The 20,145-nt window shown below is 49.3% G+C and overlaps 1 protein-coding gene and 1 long non-coding RNA gene across 4 annotated transcripts; one reads left to right on the top strand and one right to left on the bottom strand.

The window, feature by feature from the left end:
- Nucleotides 1-53: 53 nt before the first annotated feature.
- On the top strand, nucleotides 54-16,731 carry LOC113909659 (interferon alpha-inducible protein 27-like protein 2). 3 transcript variants are annotated; one of them, XM_027571074.2, is made up of 6 exons: nucleotides 54-191; nucleotides 12,424-12,568; nucleotides 13,560-13,688; nucleotides 15,385-15,414; nucleotides 15,858-16,019; nucleotides 16,518-16,730. In XM_027571074.2, exons 2-6 carry the CDS (start codon nucleotides 12,484-12,486, stop codon nucleotides 16,598-16,600), a joined length of 489 nt encoding a protein of 162 aa, XP_027426875.2. In that variant the 5' UTR covers nucleotides 54-191; nucleotides 12,424-12,483; the 3' UTR covers nucleotides 16,601-16,730. The 3 variants fall into 3 exon arrangements, with proteins under 3 accessions (XP_027426875.2, XP_027426874.2, XP_027426876.1); XM_027571073.2 differs by lacking the exon at nucleotides 54-191 and adding an exon at nucleotides 10,066-10,222 and having other exon boundaries at nucleotides 16,518-16,731; XM_027571075.2 differs by lacking the exons at nucleotides 54-191; nucleotides 12,424-12,568 and adding an exon at nucleotides 12,707-12,919.
- LOC113909660 lies at nucleotides 11,389-12,699 on the bottom strand. Its single transcript, XR_003515782.2, has 2 exons — nucleotides 12,581-12,699; nucleotides 11,389-11,962 (listed from the first exon to the last, which is right to left on the bottom strand). It is a non-coding gene; the product is annotated as an uncharacterized LOC113909660 (long non-coding RNA).
- Nucleotides 16,732-20,145: the final 3,414 nt, after the last annotated feature.

Here is a 20,145-nt window from a genome sequence, read left to right as displayed (position 1 = left end):
CCCCATCTAGACACCGCCGCGTGATTCGCTGCGGCCGCGGCGGATCGCAGATACCCGCAGGGCTGGTGCAGAGAGTGGTGAGAGGGCGCGTGGGTGAGGTGGGGCCGGCGGTTCTCCTCCCGGGATTAGGGAGCAGGCGGAACAGGTGAATCGGCGGTTCAGCATCCGGCTCAGTGCCAGCTTGTGCACCGGTACGCGTTTTCTTCTATTCTTGGTCTAGTTTTAGTGCAGTGGCTGTCCACGAATGAAGTACCTACTGTGTGCCTGGAGCCTTGCAAACGTTTTAGCATCTAATTTACAACCCAACCAGCCTGTATCAGAGGTGCTGTTTTCTCTTTTTTTTTCATGCCTCACCTATTGCTCATAGATGGTTAGGCTAGGTCCGCCTGACTCCAAAGCTCATGCTTTCATTGCCAAGCTCAACTGGCTCCTTTGTTATATGCAGAGAAATCAGCTTCACAGTAGACAGTCACCTTTTCGATGTGGGCGTCACCACACCATCTGGGAAACCTTTCCCGTATGCTGTCTCTGGCTGGTGACCTTGAGAAGTCCGAAAGGAATTCATAAAGTTTAAGGTCAAGTGAGCCTCCTCACCCTGCCTTGGAGCCACCATGGGACAAAATTTAACTAATTTCTTTTTTTTAAGATTTTATTTATTTGACAGAGAGAGACACAGTGAGAGAAGGAACACAAGCAGGGAGAGTGGGAGAGGGAGAAGCAGGCTTCCCGCGGAGCAGGGAGCCCAATGCGATGCGGGGCTCGATCCCAGGACTCCGGGATCATGACCTGAGCCAAAGGCAGACGCTTAATGACTGAGCCACCCAGGCGCCCCTTAACTAATTTCTTTTTTTTTTAAGATTTTATTTATTTATTCATGAGAGAGGGAGAGAGAGAGAGAAGCAGAGGGAGAAGCAGGCTCCCAAGGAGCAGGGAGCCCGATGCGGGACTCGATCCCAGGACTCTGGGATCATGACCTGAGCCGAAGGCAGACGCTTAACCATCTGAGCCACCCAGGCGCCCCTTAACTAATTTCTTGAGGGAACTTGCCAGTGTGTCCCCAAGGGCCTGGGTGCATAAAGCCTGTGCCCGAGTAGTGTCTGAAGAAGTCTGGTGACTAGAGACTGAAGCTGTCCAGATGGCAGAGTGAGGAGAAAGGGCTGCATGTCCCTTACATGGCAGGACAGGGGTTCCTGTCCCCTCGGGGCTAGTTACACACCTTGGAGGATTGCAGCGTTGTCCTAACAGAACCTTACCTGACAGGGCTGTTTGGGGGCAAAAGGGTCCTCAGCAGAAACCGTCTAGAAATAGGGCCCCTGAAGTGGGACTTGGGGTCAAAATGGGGCATGGTGGAGATTCTCAGTGGTGGTCTCTGAAAAACTGGCAAAAGCATCTGTATTAGTCAGGGTTCTCCAGAGAAACAGAGACAACAGAATATGTATATACAGAGAGAGAAATTTGTCTTAAGAAGTTGGCTCGGAGTGATTGCGGAGGCTTGACATAACCAAACTTGGATGAGGTAGGCCAGCAGGCTGAAGACTCAGGGAAGAGTCCAACGGCAGTCAACTGGCAGAATCCCTTCCTGCTCAGAGGATGTCAGTCTTTGTTTTATTAAAGCCTTCAACTAGTTGGTTGTGGCCCACCCACACTGTGGAAGGTAATCTGCTTTACTCAGAGTCCACAGATTTAAATGTGAATCTCGTCCCAAAAACACCTTCACAGAAACATCTAGAATAACGTTTGACCAAATTTCCAGGCACAGTGGACACATAAAGTTAACCGTCACAGCATTCTAGGACAGAAAAGAGTAGCTTTTGTTTGGATATCCTCCATGTTGGAGGAGACAACTCTTTTGGACAGCCAAGAAAAATTTACAAACACCACCAGCTAAGTTAAAATAGCTTTTCGCCCCTTTATCTCTAATGGCTTTGGGCAGTTGAAAGCAGCCGTATGGAGAGAAAGTAGCCCTACGGAGAGGAAGTAGATGAAAGAGGGATGAGGAGCAGATTACCTCCCCTTTTCCCAGCTCTATGTCTCAGAGCCTGGATCAGACCTAAGCTGGGGAAAAGGGAGAAGTTAGAAATTTGCATGTGAGATGGAAATTTTGACATCAGATTAGATGGTGTTTTTGTTTATTCATTATTTTTTCACGATATGAGGGGGTGTTTTCCCCCTGATTATTATGGATGAGATTTTAAAATGGCATTCTTTCTGAGTCAGTTTTAGTGGAGGCACAAAGAGGGAGAAGAAAACAGTAAGTGCACAGTTTCCTTCCTCTCCAAAGCAGGTTCCTTAGAGAGTGTTAGACCTGACAAGGAAATTGTCTCCAAACAAGTTTCATGACACGTAGCTCAATATCTAGTCCTAAGTTTGAAAGGATTGAAATTGAAGAGGCTGAGAGAGAGAGAATTTCCTTGCAGAACATTGCTTACAACTTGTGGCTGAAGTTAAATATAAAGTATAACTTGGACTCACAATAATGTATTTCAACAAGCATCTTCTTCAGGACTCCCAGCTTGTTCTCCTTGGGGTGTAGCACTTTCAGCTCCGCATTAGATTGGGAGATTTACTTTTTTGTCTTAGTTCTACTAGATTACAAGTACCTCAAAGAATTTCCTTCTGATTCATCTTGGTATTCCCTAACATGCCTAGTCAGTGTCTGGCTGACGTAGTGAGTCATAGGTGTTTGTTGAATGAATGAATGAGAACGCCATTGACCTTAGCTTGAGGGCTAGTTCCCCTTGCCCACTTTTATAGTTAAACCCAGCACCAGAAGTGACGAATACTGACTTTGTCATATAGCACCTGTTCATAGTTCATAGCAGCTTTTTTTGTTACGGCCCAAACTGGAAACAACCAAAATGTCCTATGATAGATGGATGGTTAAACTGTGTGTGGTTATCATTTTGTAATATATACATATATTAAATCATTATGCTATACACCTTAAACCTACAAAATTTGTATGCCGATTATATCTCAGGAACGCTGAGGGGGGGAACCTATGGTACATCTCTTCAACAATAGGTAGGAATGAACTAGTGGAACACACAACGTGAATAGATCTAAAGGGTATTATTTTGAGTGAAGAAAGCCTTGTCTACAGGGCGTGTAACAGTCTTGAAAGGACAGAATTACAGGATGAAGAACAGATTAATGGTTTCCGGAGATTAGGAAGAAGGGCGTGATTAGAGGTTGAGTATGTGGAGTATCTTACACAGAGCTCCTAAATCCTTTGGAATTTCCTGGGTGACAGGAACATCTTTTGTTCTAATGGGCTGATTCTTAGTGGGCCCCTGGGTGGGGGCTGGTCACCAGAAACCCCAAGCCATGATTAGAAGCTTGGAACTTTAAGCCCCAACCTCCAAGGAGGGGAAAGGAACGGAAAACGGAGTTGATCATGCTTATGTGAGGAAGCATAAAGTCCCTAAAATGTGGGGTTCTCAGAACTTCCGGGTTAGTAAACAAGCCCATAATCCATCCATGGGCTGGAAGGGTGGCACACTCAAACCATGGGACAGAAAGAAGTTCCTGTGTTCAGGACCTCACCGTATATAATTTTTCATCCAACTGCTCATTTGTACCCTTTAATAAACTTTGTAATCAATCAGTAATAGTAAGTCAAGCATTTTCCCAAGTTCTGTGAGCCTTTCTGGCAAATTGTCCAACCCAAGGAGGGGGTCATGGGAACCCCCAATGTTAGCCAAGGTGGACAGAACTTGTGGGTAACCTGGGACCCATTTCTTAGGATTAGCATCTAAGGGAGGCAGTCTTATGACCCTGAGCCCTTACCCTGTGGGGTTAACTGCAGTTAGCATCAGAACTGAGTTGAATTGCAGGACACTGAACTGCTGTCCACAGAGAAATGGAGCATTGTCTGGTATGGAACAACCCACACATCTGGTGTCAGAAGTGGTTGTGTAGCAGCAGTGCAGAAACCATTTCCAAATGCTCAACATCACTTGGCATCAGGGAAATCCAAATCAAAGCCACAATGAGATACCACCTCATGCCGGTCAGAATGGCTAAAGTTAACAAGTCAGGAAACAGCAGATGTTGGCGGAGGATGCGGAGAAAGGGGAACCCTCCTACACTGTTGGTGGGAATGCAAGCTGGTGCAGCCACTCTGGAAAACAGTGTGGACTCAAAAAGTCAAAAATAGAGCTACCCTATGACCCAGCAATTGCACTACTAGGTATTTACCCCAAAGATACAAATGTGGTGATCTGAAGGGGCACGTGCACCCCAATGTTTATAGCAATGTCCACAATAGCCAAACTATGGAAAAGAGCCTAGATGTCCATCAACAGATGAATGGATAAAGAAAGTGTGGCGTATATATGCAATGGACTATTACTCAGCCATCAAAAAAATGAGATCTTGCCACGTGCAACGACGTGGATGGAACTAGAGGGTATTATGCTGAGCGAAATAAGTCAATCAGAGAAAGACAATGATCGTATGATCTCACTGATACGAGGAATTTGAGAAACAAGACAGAGGATCATAGGGGAAGGGAGGGAACAATGAAAGAAGACGAAACCAGAGAGGGAGACAAACCATAAGAGACTCTTAATCTCAGGAAACAAACTGAGGGTTGCTGGAGTGGAGGGGGTCGGGGGTATGGGTAACCGGGTGATGGGCATTAAGGAGGGCAGGTGATGTAATGAGCGCCGGGTGTTATATACAACTGATGAATCACTGAACTCTACCTCTGAAACTGATACAGTGTATGTTAATTAGTTGAATTTAAATTAGAAAAATAATGAAAAGCCTCTGTTGCCCACTCAGATGTAAAAATAACTTACACCTGAGTCATCATAATTCACCTAACCCCTTGCCCAGACCTCTGAAGAAGCTCCAAGCACCATGCATTAAAACATAAAAACCATAGAGCACATACATATAAACACAGTAATTTGGTGTTTCTTTACCACCATTTGATAAGGTGCCTCTTTTTCTCAACAGTACCTAATGAACAATTCCCCATGTCAATGAATCTAAATCTATAAATGGGGACAGATCCAAGTTTTAGAGGCCTGAAGCTTACATAATTGGGGAGGGAGAACTCTTTTAAAAATTGTCATTACAATACAACATCCCAGTAGCGCTATAATATCATCCAAAACTGGGGAAGTATGGCAGAGGCAAGTCAGATTGGGAAGAGACAGCAGTTTTAACCAGTTACTCTTAGAATATCCTACCTCTGCAAATAATGAGAATAGTGATGTGAACACATGGCAAGAATCGCTCTCGGGATCTTAGAAAGGGCCAGCGCAGGAAAGGGCCCCCGAGCTCAGGCTTCTTTCACATTGTGGCAAACCTGCCTTTGCCTCCATGATCAGTGGCTGCATAGAATTGTATTATGTGGAGGTACAACATTTTATTGACTTGATTTCCTGTTTCAAACATTTACTGTCATCAGTAACACCACGATAACCATTCATGTGCTGACATTTTTGTGTGCGTGTCTGATTCTTTTCTTAAAAAGAATTCCAAAAAGCAAAATTTCTGAGCCAAATGGAATGGAAGCTTTTACTACACGTTTCCATGTCATTAACCAGAACATCATGCTGTTCACCACCAACCCACGCTGCCGTGTAGGACTAGGGCTAAATTCCTTTCAGTTCTGAGCTCTGTTCTCTTTGCAAGGAGCTCGCCATCAGGTTGGCTCTCCAGGCCTGGGTTTAGGAGGTCAGCTTCAGCTGGCAGATAGTTCTGTCCAGAACCTGAGTCCGCAGTCCCTTGGTTCAGTTCACAATTCCCTGGTTGTTGGGGATTCCTTCCCCAGCTCTAGTGTGCAGTCCCCATTTACTAGTCTGCTGGGTTAGTCCACGCTGAGAATTGCTGGTGGTGTGCCCACCAATTTCTCTTGGCCAGTCACAGTAACATTTCTTGGGTACTGTTGGTGTGCCGAGATGCATATGTGTGTCTTATTTTGTGTAGAGAAAGGCTATTGCTAATGGGGATCTCCAAAGCCAAAAAGCCACAAAGATTGGTGGGCATGGGTCGAGAACCTAAGAGCTATTAGAGCAATCGCCCCCAAACCCAAAGGCTCCTTGTTAGGATAAGTTGGTCATCAAACAGGTTAAATTGAACCACGTCACCCACCAGCCTCAAGAAGATTTCCATGAAGCGAGGTACACTATAAAACACTGCACAACCCCAACCCAGCAGCACATCCCATTTAGGTATTAGTTTGGCCCCGAGAAACCTAAGGGCTTCACCAAAAAGATCCTTAAACTCTGAAGAGTCAAATGTTCCACTTCCCAGCACACCTTTGCAGTCTGCTCTCAGTGCAACAGCTATTGTGAACCCGATGGTGCCATTTCTCTGTCCGCCTCTGCAAGACTTTCCCGTTTTGCTCAGAGACTAAGACCAAGTCCTTGCAATGGCTTATGAGGCCCCACATGGCCTGGCTCCCTGTCAGCTTCTGACTTTAGCTCCTACCTCTCTCTCTCAACCACCTGCTGTAGCCACACTGGCCTCCTCCCTGTTCCTCTCATACCTGGCTCTTTGCCATCTCTGTTCCTTCTACCGGGAAGGACTTCCCCCCATAATTCTGCCTGGCTCATACCTCCACCTCCTTTTGCCTTGGTACTTCTTCAAATAATAGACTGTGTGACTTTACAGTTCTTTATCTGCTTTCATCCCCCCTCCCTCCCTCCTGCTGGCTTGTAAACTGTGAGGACAGGTACTTTGATCTCGTTTGGGTCTTGTGCTGTCTCAGTGCCTGGATCGGTGTCTGGCATGATGGACCAGCCTTCCGTAGAGGCTTTCTGAATAACTGAACGTCGGCCACTGCAAGGATTAATATTATTCTGAAAACCACCTTCTTGTCTTTATTAGAAATCAGTATTTATCCTTTTGTTCTAGAACTTCGATCAGATTTGTTATGAACTGTAGTATGCAGAGTACATCCTGTCCCCAGATTAAATGACAAAGCACTTTATATTAGCTGATGGTGGTGGATACAGTGACCAGATCCTCTCTATGATAACTTGATTTTTCCCTTGACTGGGACCAAAGTCAGGCTGCCGCAAAATGTGCCATGTGGATATATTGACTATTTTAAATAAAAGTTACTTAAGAAACAACCTCTGCAGGGACACTAAGACCCTCCTCTGTACCCCTGAAAGGGTTACTAAACCCGTGATCAAGCTGCTCACCTCAGGACCGTCCAATAAGTTGAGTGACAGGTTGTTGAAGCAAGGCATACAATTTATTTGAGAAAGCCCACTAGCCAAGAAGATGGCGGGCTAATGTCCCAGACAACCGACCATCTTACCACCTCCATGCAGGGGAGGAATTTTAAAGGTGAAAGGAAGGAGAAATCAGCCTCAAAGATTAAGCACATGAGATCAAAGTTTGATTATAATTCTTTTTTTTTTTTTTTTTTTTTTTTTTTTTTAAGATTTTATTTATCTATTTGAGAGAGAGAATGAGAGATAGAGAGCACGAGAGGGAAGAGGGTCAGAGGGAGAAGCAGACTCCCAGGCGCCCGAGAAGGAAGAATTTAATCTTGGAATAAAAGTGGAGTATTAGTGAAGTTTTAGTATGTTGTAAAGAAAAAGCTGAGACAGGGTTGTTGATCTCCTTGGTGTCCAGCAGGTGGGGATACAGTCTAAGGCTCTCTGGGACCGCAGTGGAAAATACTGGGCAATAGGTAGCTTCCAGAGTCTTCTGAAGCAAGTCAAATACCTGGATCCATCCCAGGGGGTCCCCTGTCTGCTGTCAGGGCTAGAAGAATTCTCAGCCTCCTCTTCTTTTCACCACCTCAGTAGGTAGAATAATTCACTATTTTTAAATGCCATGCCTCCATATGCCTCCCTCCACATCCTCCCTGATTATAATTCTTGAGAGAAGATTGTAGGCTCTAACTGCGGGGTTATCTGTTCTGCCTTGACCGAGTCCCTGGTTGCGGTCACTGGGTTGTCACCTGCTTTGGGGTTGGTATCAGTTGCATTTTTTAAGTTCCTTATAGAGCTTTAAACAATATCGATTCTTACCTTGGGTACAGTTTAAGCTTTAGATTGTGTTTGAGAGTTACAGGCAGGAATGTTAACGTAGTTTGCTCTGTGTTGTAGGTAAGGGTTTCTTATGTAGAGATTACCTTCCTTTCAAACAATTCAATGCGGAAGAGAAGGGAGGCCTTCAAAGTGGCAATGGTTTTGAGACAGCACAGGGACTGGATTTGGGTCCCCTCGATCCTGACGCCCCGCGTTCCTGGATAGCAGGAACCCTATGCCCCTTGAGCAGCATATCTTGCAGGAATGTGGAAGCAGGATGCCCACCAAAGAGGGGACTCGACTAGGAAGCTGGCGAAGACCCAACCAAACCAGTCTGCACCGAGGTTGACCCCAACGCTGACTTTCCACCAACTTTTTCCCTCATTATAATACTAAAAATCACACCCAAGGGTGGAGATTTAACATGCTCATGAGACACACGATGCATGACAAAGCATGTTCTGTCCAGTGCACTTGCATATGCAACTTCTTGTATCTCTCCCCACTACATGCTTAGATGTCACTCCTTTCCCACCTTGGCCTCTTTAAAAACTTTCCTTGGCCTTTGTTCATCCTGAAGGATCCTTTCTTTCGTGGTGTCTCCTTGTTGCTCGAGCATAAGCCCCAATAAATCCCTTGCCTGGGGCACCTGGGTGACTCAGTGGGTTAAGCGTCTGCCTTCGGCTCCGGTCATGATCCGGTCCAGGGATTGAGTCCCGCTTCGGGCTCCCTGCTCAGCAGGGAGTCTGCTTCTCCCTCTCCCTCTGCTGCTCCCCCTGCTTGTGTTCCTTCTCTTGCTGTCTGTCTCTCTCTCTCTCTGTCAAATAAATAAATGAAATTTTTTTAAAAATAAATAAAATAAAACCCTTGCCTAGAACTTCCATGTCACAAGTACACTATGAAGGCACACACATGAGTGTGTCTTTCCACAATGCCAACTTTATTCAATTACAAAGCAAAGTTAACACAATTATGAAGTAGGTTCAGGGTTCCAAACTCAATGACATTTAACTATGTGGTCACTTTGGCTTCTTAACACGGAACACAAAGCAAAGTATAAGATACAACAAACAAGATAGAACAAGAGGTAAAAAGTTAATGAACAAGGGGCGCCTGGGTGGCTCAGTGGGTTGAGCCTCTGACTCTTGGTTTTGGCTTAGGTCACGATCTCAGGGCTGTGGGATCAAACCCCACATCAAGCCCCACATGGAGCCCTGTGTCGGGCTCCACGCTCAGCTGGGTGTCTGCTTGAGAATTCTTTCTCTGTCTCCCTCTGCCCTTCCCTGCATTTGTCCTCTTGTGCTCCTGTGCTTTCTTGCTCTCAAATAAATGATCTTAAAAAAAAAAAAAAAGAAAAAGAGGGTGTACCCAGTTTGCTACAAATATCCTCCCCTTTTTGGGGCACCTGAGTGGCTCAGTCATTAAGCGTCTGCCTTCGGCTCAGGTCATGATCCCGGGGTCCTGGGTTCGAGCCCCGCATTGGGCTCCCTGCTCGGCGGGAAGTCGGCTTCTCCCTCTCCCACTCCCCCTGCTTGTGTTCCCTCTTTTGCTGTGTCTCTCTCCGTCAAAAAAAAAAAAAAAAAAATTCCTCCCCTTTTCAAGGGATTTAATCAGTCTTGGACCCTGGCAGACTTCTGGCTCTGCTAGTTCTCAGTTCTGGATGTGTCATCAGCCTGTGCTGGTTTTTGGTGACGTCTGGTCTTAAGAGACAACACCCTTGGGGGCTGACATTACTGCTTGACATGAGTGACTCATCTTGCTCTCTACATCCAGTCCACCACCCCCCTGCCCCCACCAGGTCAATTTCTTTTTCTTTTTTAAGGATATTATTTTTTGACAGAGAGAGACATCGCCATAGGGATCACAAGCAGGGGGAGTGGGAGAGGGAAAGCAGGCTTCCCACCGAGCAGGGAGCCCGATGCGGGGCTCGATCCCAAGACCCTGGGATCATGACCTGAGCCGAAGGCAGATGCTTAACCAACTGAGCCACCCAGGCGCCCCACCTGGTCAATTTCTATTACTTGGCCAGCCCCAAAACCCGAGTAAAAATTCTTGTTTCGGTTTCCAGTTTCGGTTTCCAGTTTGCAGTAAACAAAACCTATCTCATTGGCTGTGCTCCAAAGAGGGAGTTGTTATAAATATCCAGAGTCAGATCTTCTGGAAAATAAATCCAAACTCAGACCCTGGAGTCCACTACATAGAAAATTTGCTTCTGGGTAAGACAAGGAGGGGTGGGTGGGCAGAGGCTGCTCTCTCTCTGGTGGGTGGTGGGCTCAGTGCATGCAAGGGAAGCCCATGTGAATCTGCTCCCAGAAGGCTCTTTGTTTTTCATGAGGTCGGTCAGGAGGGAGGGAAGGGAACTCTAGCCCGTACCTGTCCTTTGGCCTTGGGACTCTGGAACGATAAGCCTTGTTCAAGCCTGGGTGGAAGTGGGCTGGGCAGAGGAAAAAGACAAATGTCAGGAGGAACCAAATCGGAGTCATTCCAAGCCCAGGCTTTGGAAGCAGCTGGACTTGGGGCAAATCACTTGCCCCCTCTGTGCCAGAGGGCTTTCCTCATCTATAAAAGGGGGATAGTAATCTCTTTGTTCTCATTCTCTTAAGTGAGGATGATGGGGGATCGTTGAGCCCACCGGTCAAGAAAGAAGTCTTGAGACGTTTTACGGTGCAAAAAGGTGTTTTTATTATAGCACAGGGACAGGACCCATAGGCAGGAAGAGCTGCACTGGGATTGGGAGGAGTGACTGATTATTATATACTTTTTAATTATTGGGGGTTAGGGATAGTGTAAGTCTAAGGAGTTTGGAAGCAAGGCTTTCAGGACCTCGAGGGACTAGCTGCTGTTAAGCTAGGGTTACTTTTAGTCCTAATAAAACAAACATTAAGGCATTGAGGCAGCTATGAATTCCTGGAGTCAGGTCATGCTGCACATTTCAGGTATCGATCAGTGAGCTACAAGCTGTAAGGAGATTTAATTTAAGCTACGTTTTTCTAGCCTTTGTTTCCCTCGCCGGGGGGATGGCATGAGAATAGGAACCCAGAGAAACTTGATAGTGTGTACCTTAAAACATAATTGGTTCTTATTTCCTAATTCTGGTGCCTTTTAAACTGCTCTCTGGAGGGACACCTGGGTGGCTCAGTTGGTTAAGCGTCTGCCTTCGGCTCAGGTCATGATCCCAGGGTCCTGGGACCGAGCCCCGCATCGGGCTCCCTGCTCAGTGGGGAGCCAGCTTCTCCCTCTCCCTCTGCCGCTCCCCCAGCTTGTACTCTCTCTCTCTCTCTCTCTCTCTGCCAAATAAATAAAAATTGTTAAAAAAAATAAACTGCTCTGTGGAAACTTAAGAAAGTCCCAGAAATAGCTAAGAAGTTGGCACTGCGGTTTGGGAGGTGGGAGGAAGGAAGCAGCCCTCCTGGAGAAAGAAGGGCCACTTCCTACCCTACCTTACTCCTTTCCAGGACCCTTTCCAGACCTGCTGCCCTGACAAACTCAGAGCGGTCTCTCTGTCCCCACTGGAACCCCTCAACTTTTTCAAAGTTGTGGGCACCCCACTTCAGGTGTCCCCTCCCCCCATCAAAGCTCCACCCTGTTCAAAAAGAAATAAGCCCACATTGGAGTCATTTGCCCCCCCCCCCCCACAGCACACCCAAGGCTTCATCACAATGTCAGCCTCTCCCAGGAAGGTGACCTTTTGTAAGTCCATCTGACATGTCCGGCTCAGCACTAGTGAGGTCATCTGCCATCTGTGTGATACAAGCTGTTTCTCCCTGATGTCCTGGCCTGAAACAATCCTTCCTTTTCTTTTGCTGTTAACGCCTTACCTCACCTTCTCCTTCTTAGGAAAGCCTTCATTTTTGCGTAGCTTCTCAGAGCACCTCTCTGCTTGCTGCATGGACTGCTGCCCCGTAACCAGGGGTCAGGGTGCAGGGCGCAGGAGCACCAGGCTCAGCCACTCGCCGCTGACAAAATCCAAAGGCAGAGAGAGAGAGAGAGAGCGAGCAGGGGTGAAACAAGAAAGGGATTTATTTCAGTGAGGCCAACACGGGGAAGACAGTGGACCAGTGTCCCAAAGGCTGCCTCCAAAGTGCTGAAAATATTGCCAGGTTTACCTAAGGAAAATGTGGGACAAAGTCAATGAGTACTGCAGATGGGTCGTGAAGGTCATTGCCTTGGGTCCTTATTGCTGGGGGGGTGGGGGGGGTAGTTTCGGTTCCCACCGTGGGAAGCTTTGCCCCCCCAGGCTCCTGCCTGAGTTAAAAGATAAGCTGTAAGAGGAACCTAATCAATTAGAAAGGAAAACTGAGGTCAAAATGGAGGTGTTGAAGTCCTTTCGGCCCGATACATGCATGATTCGCTGAATAAAGCCAATCAGATCCTCACATTTTCTTGGGTTGAATTTTGTGAACCACCCTCTCCGCAGATTGGACTCCGGTGGGTGCTTGTCACTTTCTGCACTGTGGAATTCTTCCCAGTAGCCACTATGGCGTCTTCCCTGGTTTCTATGGTAATGGGGTCCACGGTAATGGCAGTGAGCCTAGCCAAAGCCACGGAGGTGGTGTCCGCAGGTAAGTGCTCACCGAGGGGCTGGTGGGGAGCGAGGAGGTGGATGGGGAGGGACAGAGTCCATTTCTAGCTTCACCTCCTTGGTTTTCACCGACGTGTCCTGATTTTGACAAAATTCTTCAGTTGGGGCCCATTTTCTTCATTAGTTTGTGTGAGCGCCCTCTCCAGTCTTAGCTATTTATTCTCGCTGTTTATCTTCTCTTTTGTCTCTGTTATAGAACAAGAATTCAACTGAGTACATTTTAAATACCTAACTGGCTTTGTCAGTAGTCAATTCATGAATTTGGCCAGCTTCCCAGTTAGCAAGGAGAGGGGAGCTCCAAAGGGCTACAGAAAATTCAAGTTTTTAAAAGGTAGAGAACAGAAAAAAAGAAATTATTAGGAGAGAAACCATTGTTTTAGGCAAGGTCACCCTCCTAAGGGGAATGGAAGGGGCCCCACGGTAAATTGCCTAGTGCTCTCTGGGAAGTCCCATGTTGACTGGTTAAGGGTTATAGTCCTGGGGGACTGAAACTGCAGTCAGGTTAGCTATTAAGTCTCGGTTTACACTTGGGGCCTTAACGGAAGTGACGCCATTTTGGGCCTGTGGTTTTCTTTTTTAACCCCCCCACCCCCCCAGGCCGCAATAACTCCCGCCGTCAAGGTCAACCTTTCTGATATGCTTAATGGGTATCTGTTTTTCATATGTATTTTTGCAAAATGGGTGTTGGCTTTCTGTTTGCACGTGTTTTAATTTATGTATAGAATAGTGTGCTGCCGACCTCATTGTATTGCTTTTTCCACCATGAGAACTATGTTTATGAAATTGTCAGGGTCACTAGGTGAGTATTTAGTACTAGCTTCCAATTGTTGCAAACACTGCCACTTAGCTGTCGCTCTCCTGGTGCAGACACCCAGGGCCCTCCCTCCTTCCCCAGCACAAACAGCAGCATAGTATGGAATGGGGAGGACGGGTCCTCCAACCCTGTGCACTCACCCTCTCTTCTTTCTCAGGACTCACCCTGTCATCCACAGCCGCTCTGAGCCAGGCCACAGCTTCCCTGGGATCCCTGCTGGGGACGCTGAAAGCCTCCAGCCTGCTGGGATCCCCTGTGGTGAACTTGACTGTTTCCAAGGTTGGAGGTAACTGGCCCTGGGTACTCCAATACGTGCAAGCGTGACAAGGAAGTCAGGGCCTGGGCTGCAGCCCGCAGTCCTTCCTGTTTACCAGAAATACAAGGATTCCTGAGCTTATGATAAGCAATCCTTAAAATAATCCGGATAGCCAGATTTTATCCAATGCTCTGTCGTACTAGTCACTATGCTTAGCACTTGACATTTATCGGTTGCCTTAATCCCATAACAACCCCGGAAGAAGGAGGGACCTTAGGGCCTTGGGCAGGGAGGTGGGATTTCTCCCAAGCCTGGGACCGGAAGTAGAACTAAAATGCAGAGAACCTGGTGTAGGGAGGAGGCCTCAGGGCAGGGCAGGTTCTGAATAGCCCAGAAAGACCAGACCACCCTCCCATGGATGACACCTGGGGAAGCCCCACAGCAGGCTAGCCACTGAACAGCATCCCTTTCCCATGAGCCTTCTGTGCACATCGGGACGCAGATAGGCCAAGCTGCCGGCCAGCCTGGTGTCACCTTTCCTGCCAAACCATAATGTCCAGCAGCAGCCAATACCTTCTAACCGGGCTCTTGATTCTTGAGTCTCTGACTCCAGCACCCTACCCAGGTGGCCCCTCTGGTCACTCAGGGTTTGGCTTTCACCTTTTAACTTCCTTTCCTATCACCCCAAGGCTCTCTTCCTGGGGAGCTGGCAGAGTTCATTCCTGCACTCTTTTGCAGGCCTGGCGCCTATGGCTCCAGCGGACCAAGACCTGTGCCTGCCTCCTAGGGACCCACCGGGTTGGAGAGCCAGGCCCATGAACACCTAAAGGGTCTCAGCGCCTTGGCGCACTGAGGGGCTGCAGCCACAGGGGGGCAATGCTGAGTTCTGATTGGACGCCTCTGGGGCAGCTTCCCAGAGGAGGGGGCAACAGGTCTGACCTTGACTCATCTCAAGTACTGTTCAGGTGTTCAACAGTGCTTGCCCTGACTTGCCAGGCAGTGCGAAATGAAGCACATCTCTCTCCATGAAGGCTTATGGCAGTCTGAAAAGATTTGCCGGACAGTAGGAGAAAGTTATATAATCTCCCACTGAGAGAACATTGACCCTGAACAGATATCATTGTTCAGAGAGCGTGGCATCCCGTTCCTTCGCCTCGACCAACACCACCAAGCCCTAACCCACTCTGCCAAGTATCCCTCGTTTACCCAGGAAGGGATGCAGGGCAGCATGCCTGTTTTGCCACATCTGTAGGGGTGTGTTTGTTTTTGTTTTGTTTTGTTTATTTTAAACAAATCAGGTTTGGATGGCAGAGAGAAAGAGAAAGATTCATTTCTGCTCTCCCCACAAACAGCCCCCCATCGACCAATCCACAGACAGATTGAAAAAAACAAAGCAAACACTCTATGTGATAACTGGGTTTTCTGGAACGAGGACCTCAAACCCTGTCTCCAGATAACTCCAGGTTAAAAAAGCATGCAAATCCATGTGGGACAATCATTCAAGTCTGGAATCAGCCTCCCTAGCAATCCTTGCCAAGCTCAGGGCTGCAGGGTCCCCTTTCCCAGAAATCCCCCATGTCTGAATGAAGCAGGGAGGCCTCAGGTGAGGTCATTTCTTCCCGTCTCTCAACGTGGGCAGCGCCCTCCCCCTGGGTGGGCTGTAGGTTCAGGGAGCCAGGGAGAGGGCAGTGTGGATCCACTCACAGAATGTTCTTTTGGTTTCTAGCCCAGGCTGCAGCAGCTGTGATAGGAGGAGGTGAGTCTCTGCAGGGAAGGGGTCCAAGTCCTTATCTGCCCCCCCCCAAGCCTGGGAGCAACCGTTCTTGTCCAGGCCTTGCGCAGATGGTGGGGAGGAGGTGAATCATGGAGATGGTCAGGAAGCCAGGAACAGGAAACAAGAAGCAAGGAGCTTGGACCCACGGGTGTCATGGAAACTGTACAGTGGAGGCAGTCCCAGCAGGGGCCCCATCTCCTCTCACAGGGGACATTCACTGTGTGACCTTGGGTGTGTCTTTGAACTCTTCCAAGCTCTTGTTTCCTCTCTGAGAAATGGGCCATGTCCACAGTCTCTTCTGAGCTCAGAGTTCACCCCCTTGCCTGCCCCCCACCCTGGCTGAAGCCCCCTGAGCCTGATTGAGTTGTGGGGGGGGGGGTCCCTTCCCCTGAGCCCTCCTCTTAACCCAACTCCTCCTCCCACAGCCCTGTCCGTGGCTGCTGTGCCCCTTGTGCTGGGGGCAGTGGGCTTCACCGGGGCCGGAATCACTGCCTCCTCGCTAGCGGCCAAGATGATGTCCGCGGCTGCCATCGCCAATGGGGGCGGGGTCGCCGCCGGCAGCCTGGTGGCCACGCTGCAGTCCGTGGGTAAGCGTCCCCGGCGGGGCTTGCTGTGCAGTGTGAGGAGGACAAGAGCCTCAGGACCCGGCCCAGATCTTAGCCTCACCCACCCTCAGTCTCTGTCCCTAAGTGTCACCCTCCAGGTTTTCTCTGGGAGGTGCAGGAGGGAAGGACGGAACCCTGGCCCGGGGCGTGCAGGCTTCAGGCTGGCTACCCGCAGCGGCTTGGCTGGGTGCCTCAGGGATGTCCGCCCCACCTGGGCTCAGCCTTCTTCCCTGGAGAGTGACCGCTCCCGGTTCTGGCTTTCTCCACTGGAGCGCATGCCCCAGGGCTGCAGGCCCCTGTCCTCCCAACGCAGAGATCCTGAGGGCTTTGGGCAACAGGAGGGTGCTGACTGGGGTTCCAGGGCCTCGAACCCTCCCGAGGGGCCCTGGCATCTTTGACCTCACGGTTTTGTCCCACGGAGCTGGCCCAGTTCTGCAGCTCTGAAAAGCTCGGCTCCTTCCCACTCTGCTTCTCCCCCAGGAGCCGCTGGACTCTCACTGTCATCCAAAATCGTCCTGGGCTCCGCGGGGACAGCGCTCGTGTCCCGCATGGTGGGCCTGTAATAGTTTCCAGCCTCTCCGCCTGCAGAGAAGAACCCTGCCGCCCCCGGCCGGCCCGATGCAGGGAGGGACCAACCCTGGGTGACAACTGTACCCTGAGGAAAATAAGGAATAAAAATTGTTGTTGCAGCCCCTCCTGAATCCCTTCCTTTCTGCTTGAAGTCAGAGGGTCGGGTCCCTCCTCTTTCCCAGTCTTGTGGTCAGAGCGACATGGCGTAGGGGTGCAGTCGGCTGGGATGGGCCAAAATGTGCAGACCGGTGGCTGCCCCTGCCCAGCTTGTGACTGTGTGTGACTTAGGGCAGGCCACCTCCTCTCTGGCCTTCATTTGTCCCTCTCAGCGTGGGGAGTTGGTCTAAATGACCTCAAAGATCTCAGCCAGGGTGGGTGTTTGGCTCAGTTCCTGGGCAGTCAGGAACCGTGTGGGGCTCCCGGGCCGGCGGGCGAGGGCATCCCTCCAAGCTGCAGGTCTAATGGCTCTGTCCTAAGTGGCCTGACTCAGAAGCCCCAGGCCCCATGAGTCACTGTTCCATCCTCAAGTTAAAGTCCACTGTCCAGCCCTTGCTGTTGTCCTCAGCAGCTAGAAGGGAAATCTAGTTTGCCGGGGGCTCCGACCTTTCTAATTCAGGGCCCTAGTCCCTAAATGTCCTCCTCCCAGAACAAGATCTTAGAGAAACTTCTCTTCACTCGGATGGCTTCCAACTCGGAGCATCAGAAATTTGGCTTATGTACCGATTTGCTCCTCCTTTCCACAACTCTTGGAGCACATGCTGTGGGTCAGGCCTGGCCAGGTGCTGGGGAACTTGCTGGGGAACTTGGACTTTTCCTAGACAGCTGAGAGAATCTGCTGGGGGCATGGACCAACAGGTAGACAGCGATGCTGTGCTCTGGTAAGTGCCATGCCAGAGACCAGCCCAGGGCTCCGGGGCCCAGCAGAAGGCACAGAAAGTCTTAGTCTGCTATAAGAAAAAGCCTATAAACTGGGTGGTTTATAAGTAACAGAAATGTATTTCTCACAGTTCCGGAAGCTGGGAAGTCAGAGATCAAGGCACTGGCAGCCCCAGGTTGCTGGTGAGAAGGTGTTTCTTCGAGGGCCCCTTTTTGCTGTGCCCTCACGTCACGGAAGGGCAAGAGCTCCCTCTGGCCTCCTTTGGAAGGGTACTAATCCCACCCAGGAAGGCTCCACCCTCATGATCTCAGCATCTCCCGAAGGTCCCACCTCCTGATACCATCATCTTGGGAGTTAGGACTGTACCCTGAATTTTGGGGTACACAAACATTCATACCATAGCAGGCATGTTGGGGAAGAGAAGTTTGGGTGCTATCCTGAGGGTTGTGGAGAGACAAGGGTTTCCAACCTGATATCGACCCAATGGCAGACCTGCATCCCTGCACGCTCTGTCCTAGGTGCTGTCAGCAACCTGACAAGATCTTGGTTTCCAACAACAACCAAACGTAGGAGTGTGGAGCTATGGACATTGAAAAAAGTTAAGCGACTCATCCATGTCCGCCAGTGGTGTCTTGTTGGGTCACTGAAGCATGGTTGCTACCTAGCCATAGGAATCACCCCTTAGGGTAGTAATTCAATATTTGGTTCTTTTTCTTTCTTTTCTTTCTTTGATGCCTCGGAGAATCTGATAAGGGCTGTGAAGCCTCTCCCCACCAAAACACACACATTCCCAAAATAATGCCTCCAACTTCAAGGCCTTCATTAGAACTTCTGAAGGCCTCCTTGGGGTTGAAGGTCAATGCCCCTGCTTTAACTGGAGGTCCAGGTCTCCACCAGGGCACATGGGTCTGCCCTGGATCTGGAAGGTTGGACAGGTTGGCTCACTCCCTGCCGAGGCCCAGCAGACCACTAAGCAAGACCCATTGTTCTGGGCTCTGTGCCCTGACCTCCTTCGCTCCACTCCCAGGTCCCAGGGGGCCTGTTTTATGCTGACCTCCTTCTTCCCCTTTGGCTGTCAGGTTTGGCCTCTGGAGTAGGTGGATGTCTTTCTTTCTTTTTTTTTTTTAATTTCTTATTGGTATGTTAATCACCATACATTACATCATTAGTTTTTGATGTAGTGTTCCATGAGCCATTGTGCATAACACCCAGTGCTCCACGCAGATCATGCCTTCTTTAATACCCATCACCAGGCTAACCCATCGCCCCACCCCCTCCCCTTGGAGTAGGTGGATTTCTAAGCATGGTGCCCAGTGACCCTCAGTCTCACATACTGTCCCGCCCTTAGGGTGTGGTGGGTCCTGTGAACGTGATAAGATACCACTTCCATAATTATGTTCAGTTATATAACGGAGATAATGCGGGTGTGTCAAAGCTCAGCTCATCCTATGAGCCCTTTAAAGGCAGAGAATGTTCTCTGCTCAACACAGAGAAGGGATCAGAGGATTTGAAGTGGGAGGGGGATTTGAAGATTCTTACCATGGGCTCCGAATGCGAGCCCCATCTGGCTGAACAGTTGATTTTGGTCTTGTAAAACCCTAAGCAGACAACTCGGTGAAGCCTGCCTGGACTTCTGCTCTACACTATAACATAAGAAATTTGCCCTGATTTTTGGCTAGGTGCATGCTCCCCACGGAAGGACTGCATTTCCAGTATATCCAGACTGGGTTCTGGCCAGTGGAAGATGAACAGAATGAAGGATGCCATTCGCTGGGCATGCAGTTAAAGGGAGCAGGTGGGCCCGCCTTTCCCCCTGGTCTCCTTCCCATGAGTTCGTCTACAGGCAGGGGAATGACCATCTTGAACCTGCAGATGAGAGCAGCACATTAAGGAAGGCAGAACAAGGGGGCGCCTGGGTGGTTCAGATGGTTAAGGGTCTGCCTTCAGTTCAGGTCATGATCCCAGGGTCCTGGGATCGAGTCCCATATCGGGCTCCCTGCTCAGTGGGGAGCCTGCTTCTCCCTCTCCCTCTACTGTTCCCCCTGCTTGTGCTCTCTCACTTTCTCTGTCAAATAAATAAATAAAATCTTAAAAAAAAAAAAAAAAAGAAAGGCAGAACAAGACGTTGGCAGCCTGGGTCTCCGGGAGCCGAGCCACCCCTACCCCACCCTCCCACCCCCAGCTGAGACTCATCTGACTGACTAACGGAAAGAAACTTCTCTTGTTTAAGCCAAGAGGGTCTCTTTCACAGCAAGCTGACATAGTCTAATGAACACAGTAGGGGATCTTCATGTCGAGCAACAGAGGAATCGGTCCGACAGAGGGTTGCCTTTACCTGTGCTGTCCTCTTCCAGACATCACTACAATAATAGTAACGGACTAAAGAGGCTTAGCACCACTTGGGCAAAGAGAAGGCGAGAGATGACAGGAACACGACTTTGGGAGGCAGAAGTCACATGGACACATGGTTTCACTGAGCAGTCCCAGGAGAGCTGAATCTTAAGTTGTCAGTGGAGAAGGGGAGAAAGAGACAGCTCTCCTCCGGAGGACCCCAAGGGCCCCACTCCTGGAGGGAGGCATTGGGGTGGACCAGCACAAGTCTGTTGGATATCTGTTTAAGAACGAGGCAGATCCCGGGGGTCCCCTCCAGCAGACAACTGG

The sequence above is a fragment of the Zalophus californianus genome, chromosome 6, assembly GCF_009762305.2.
Source record: "Zalophus californianus isolate mZalCal1 chromosome 6, mZalCal1.pri.v2, whole genome shotgun sequence".
In the NCBI taxonomy this organism is placed as follows: Eukaryota; Metazoa; Chordata; class Mammalia; order Carnivora; family Otariidae; genus Zalophus; species Zalophus californianus.
This window is presented reverse-complemented; position numbering and strand designations above follow the sequence as displayed.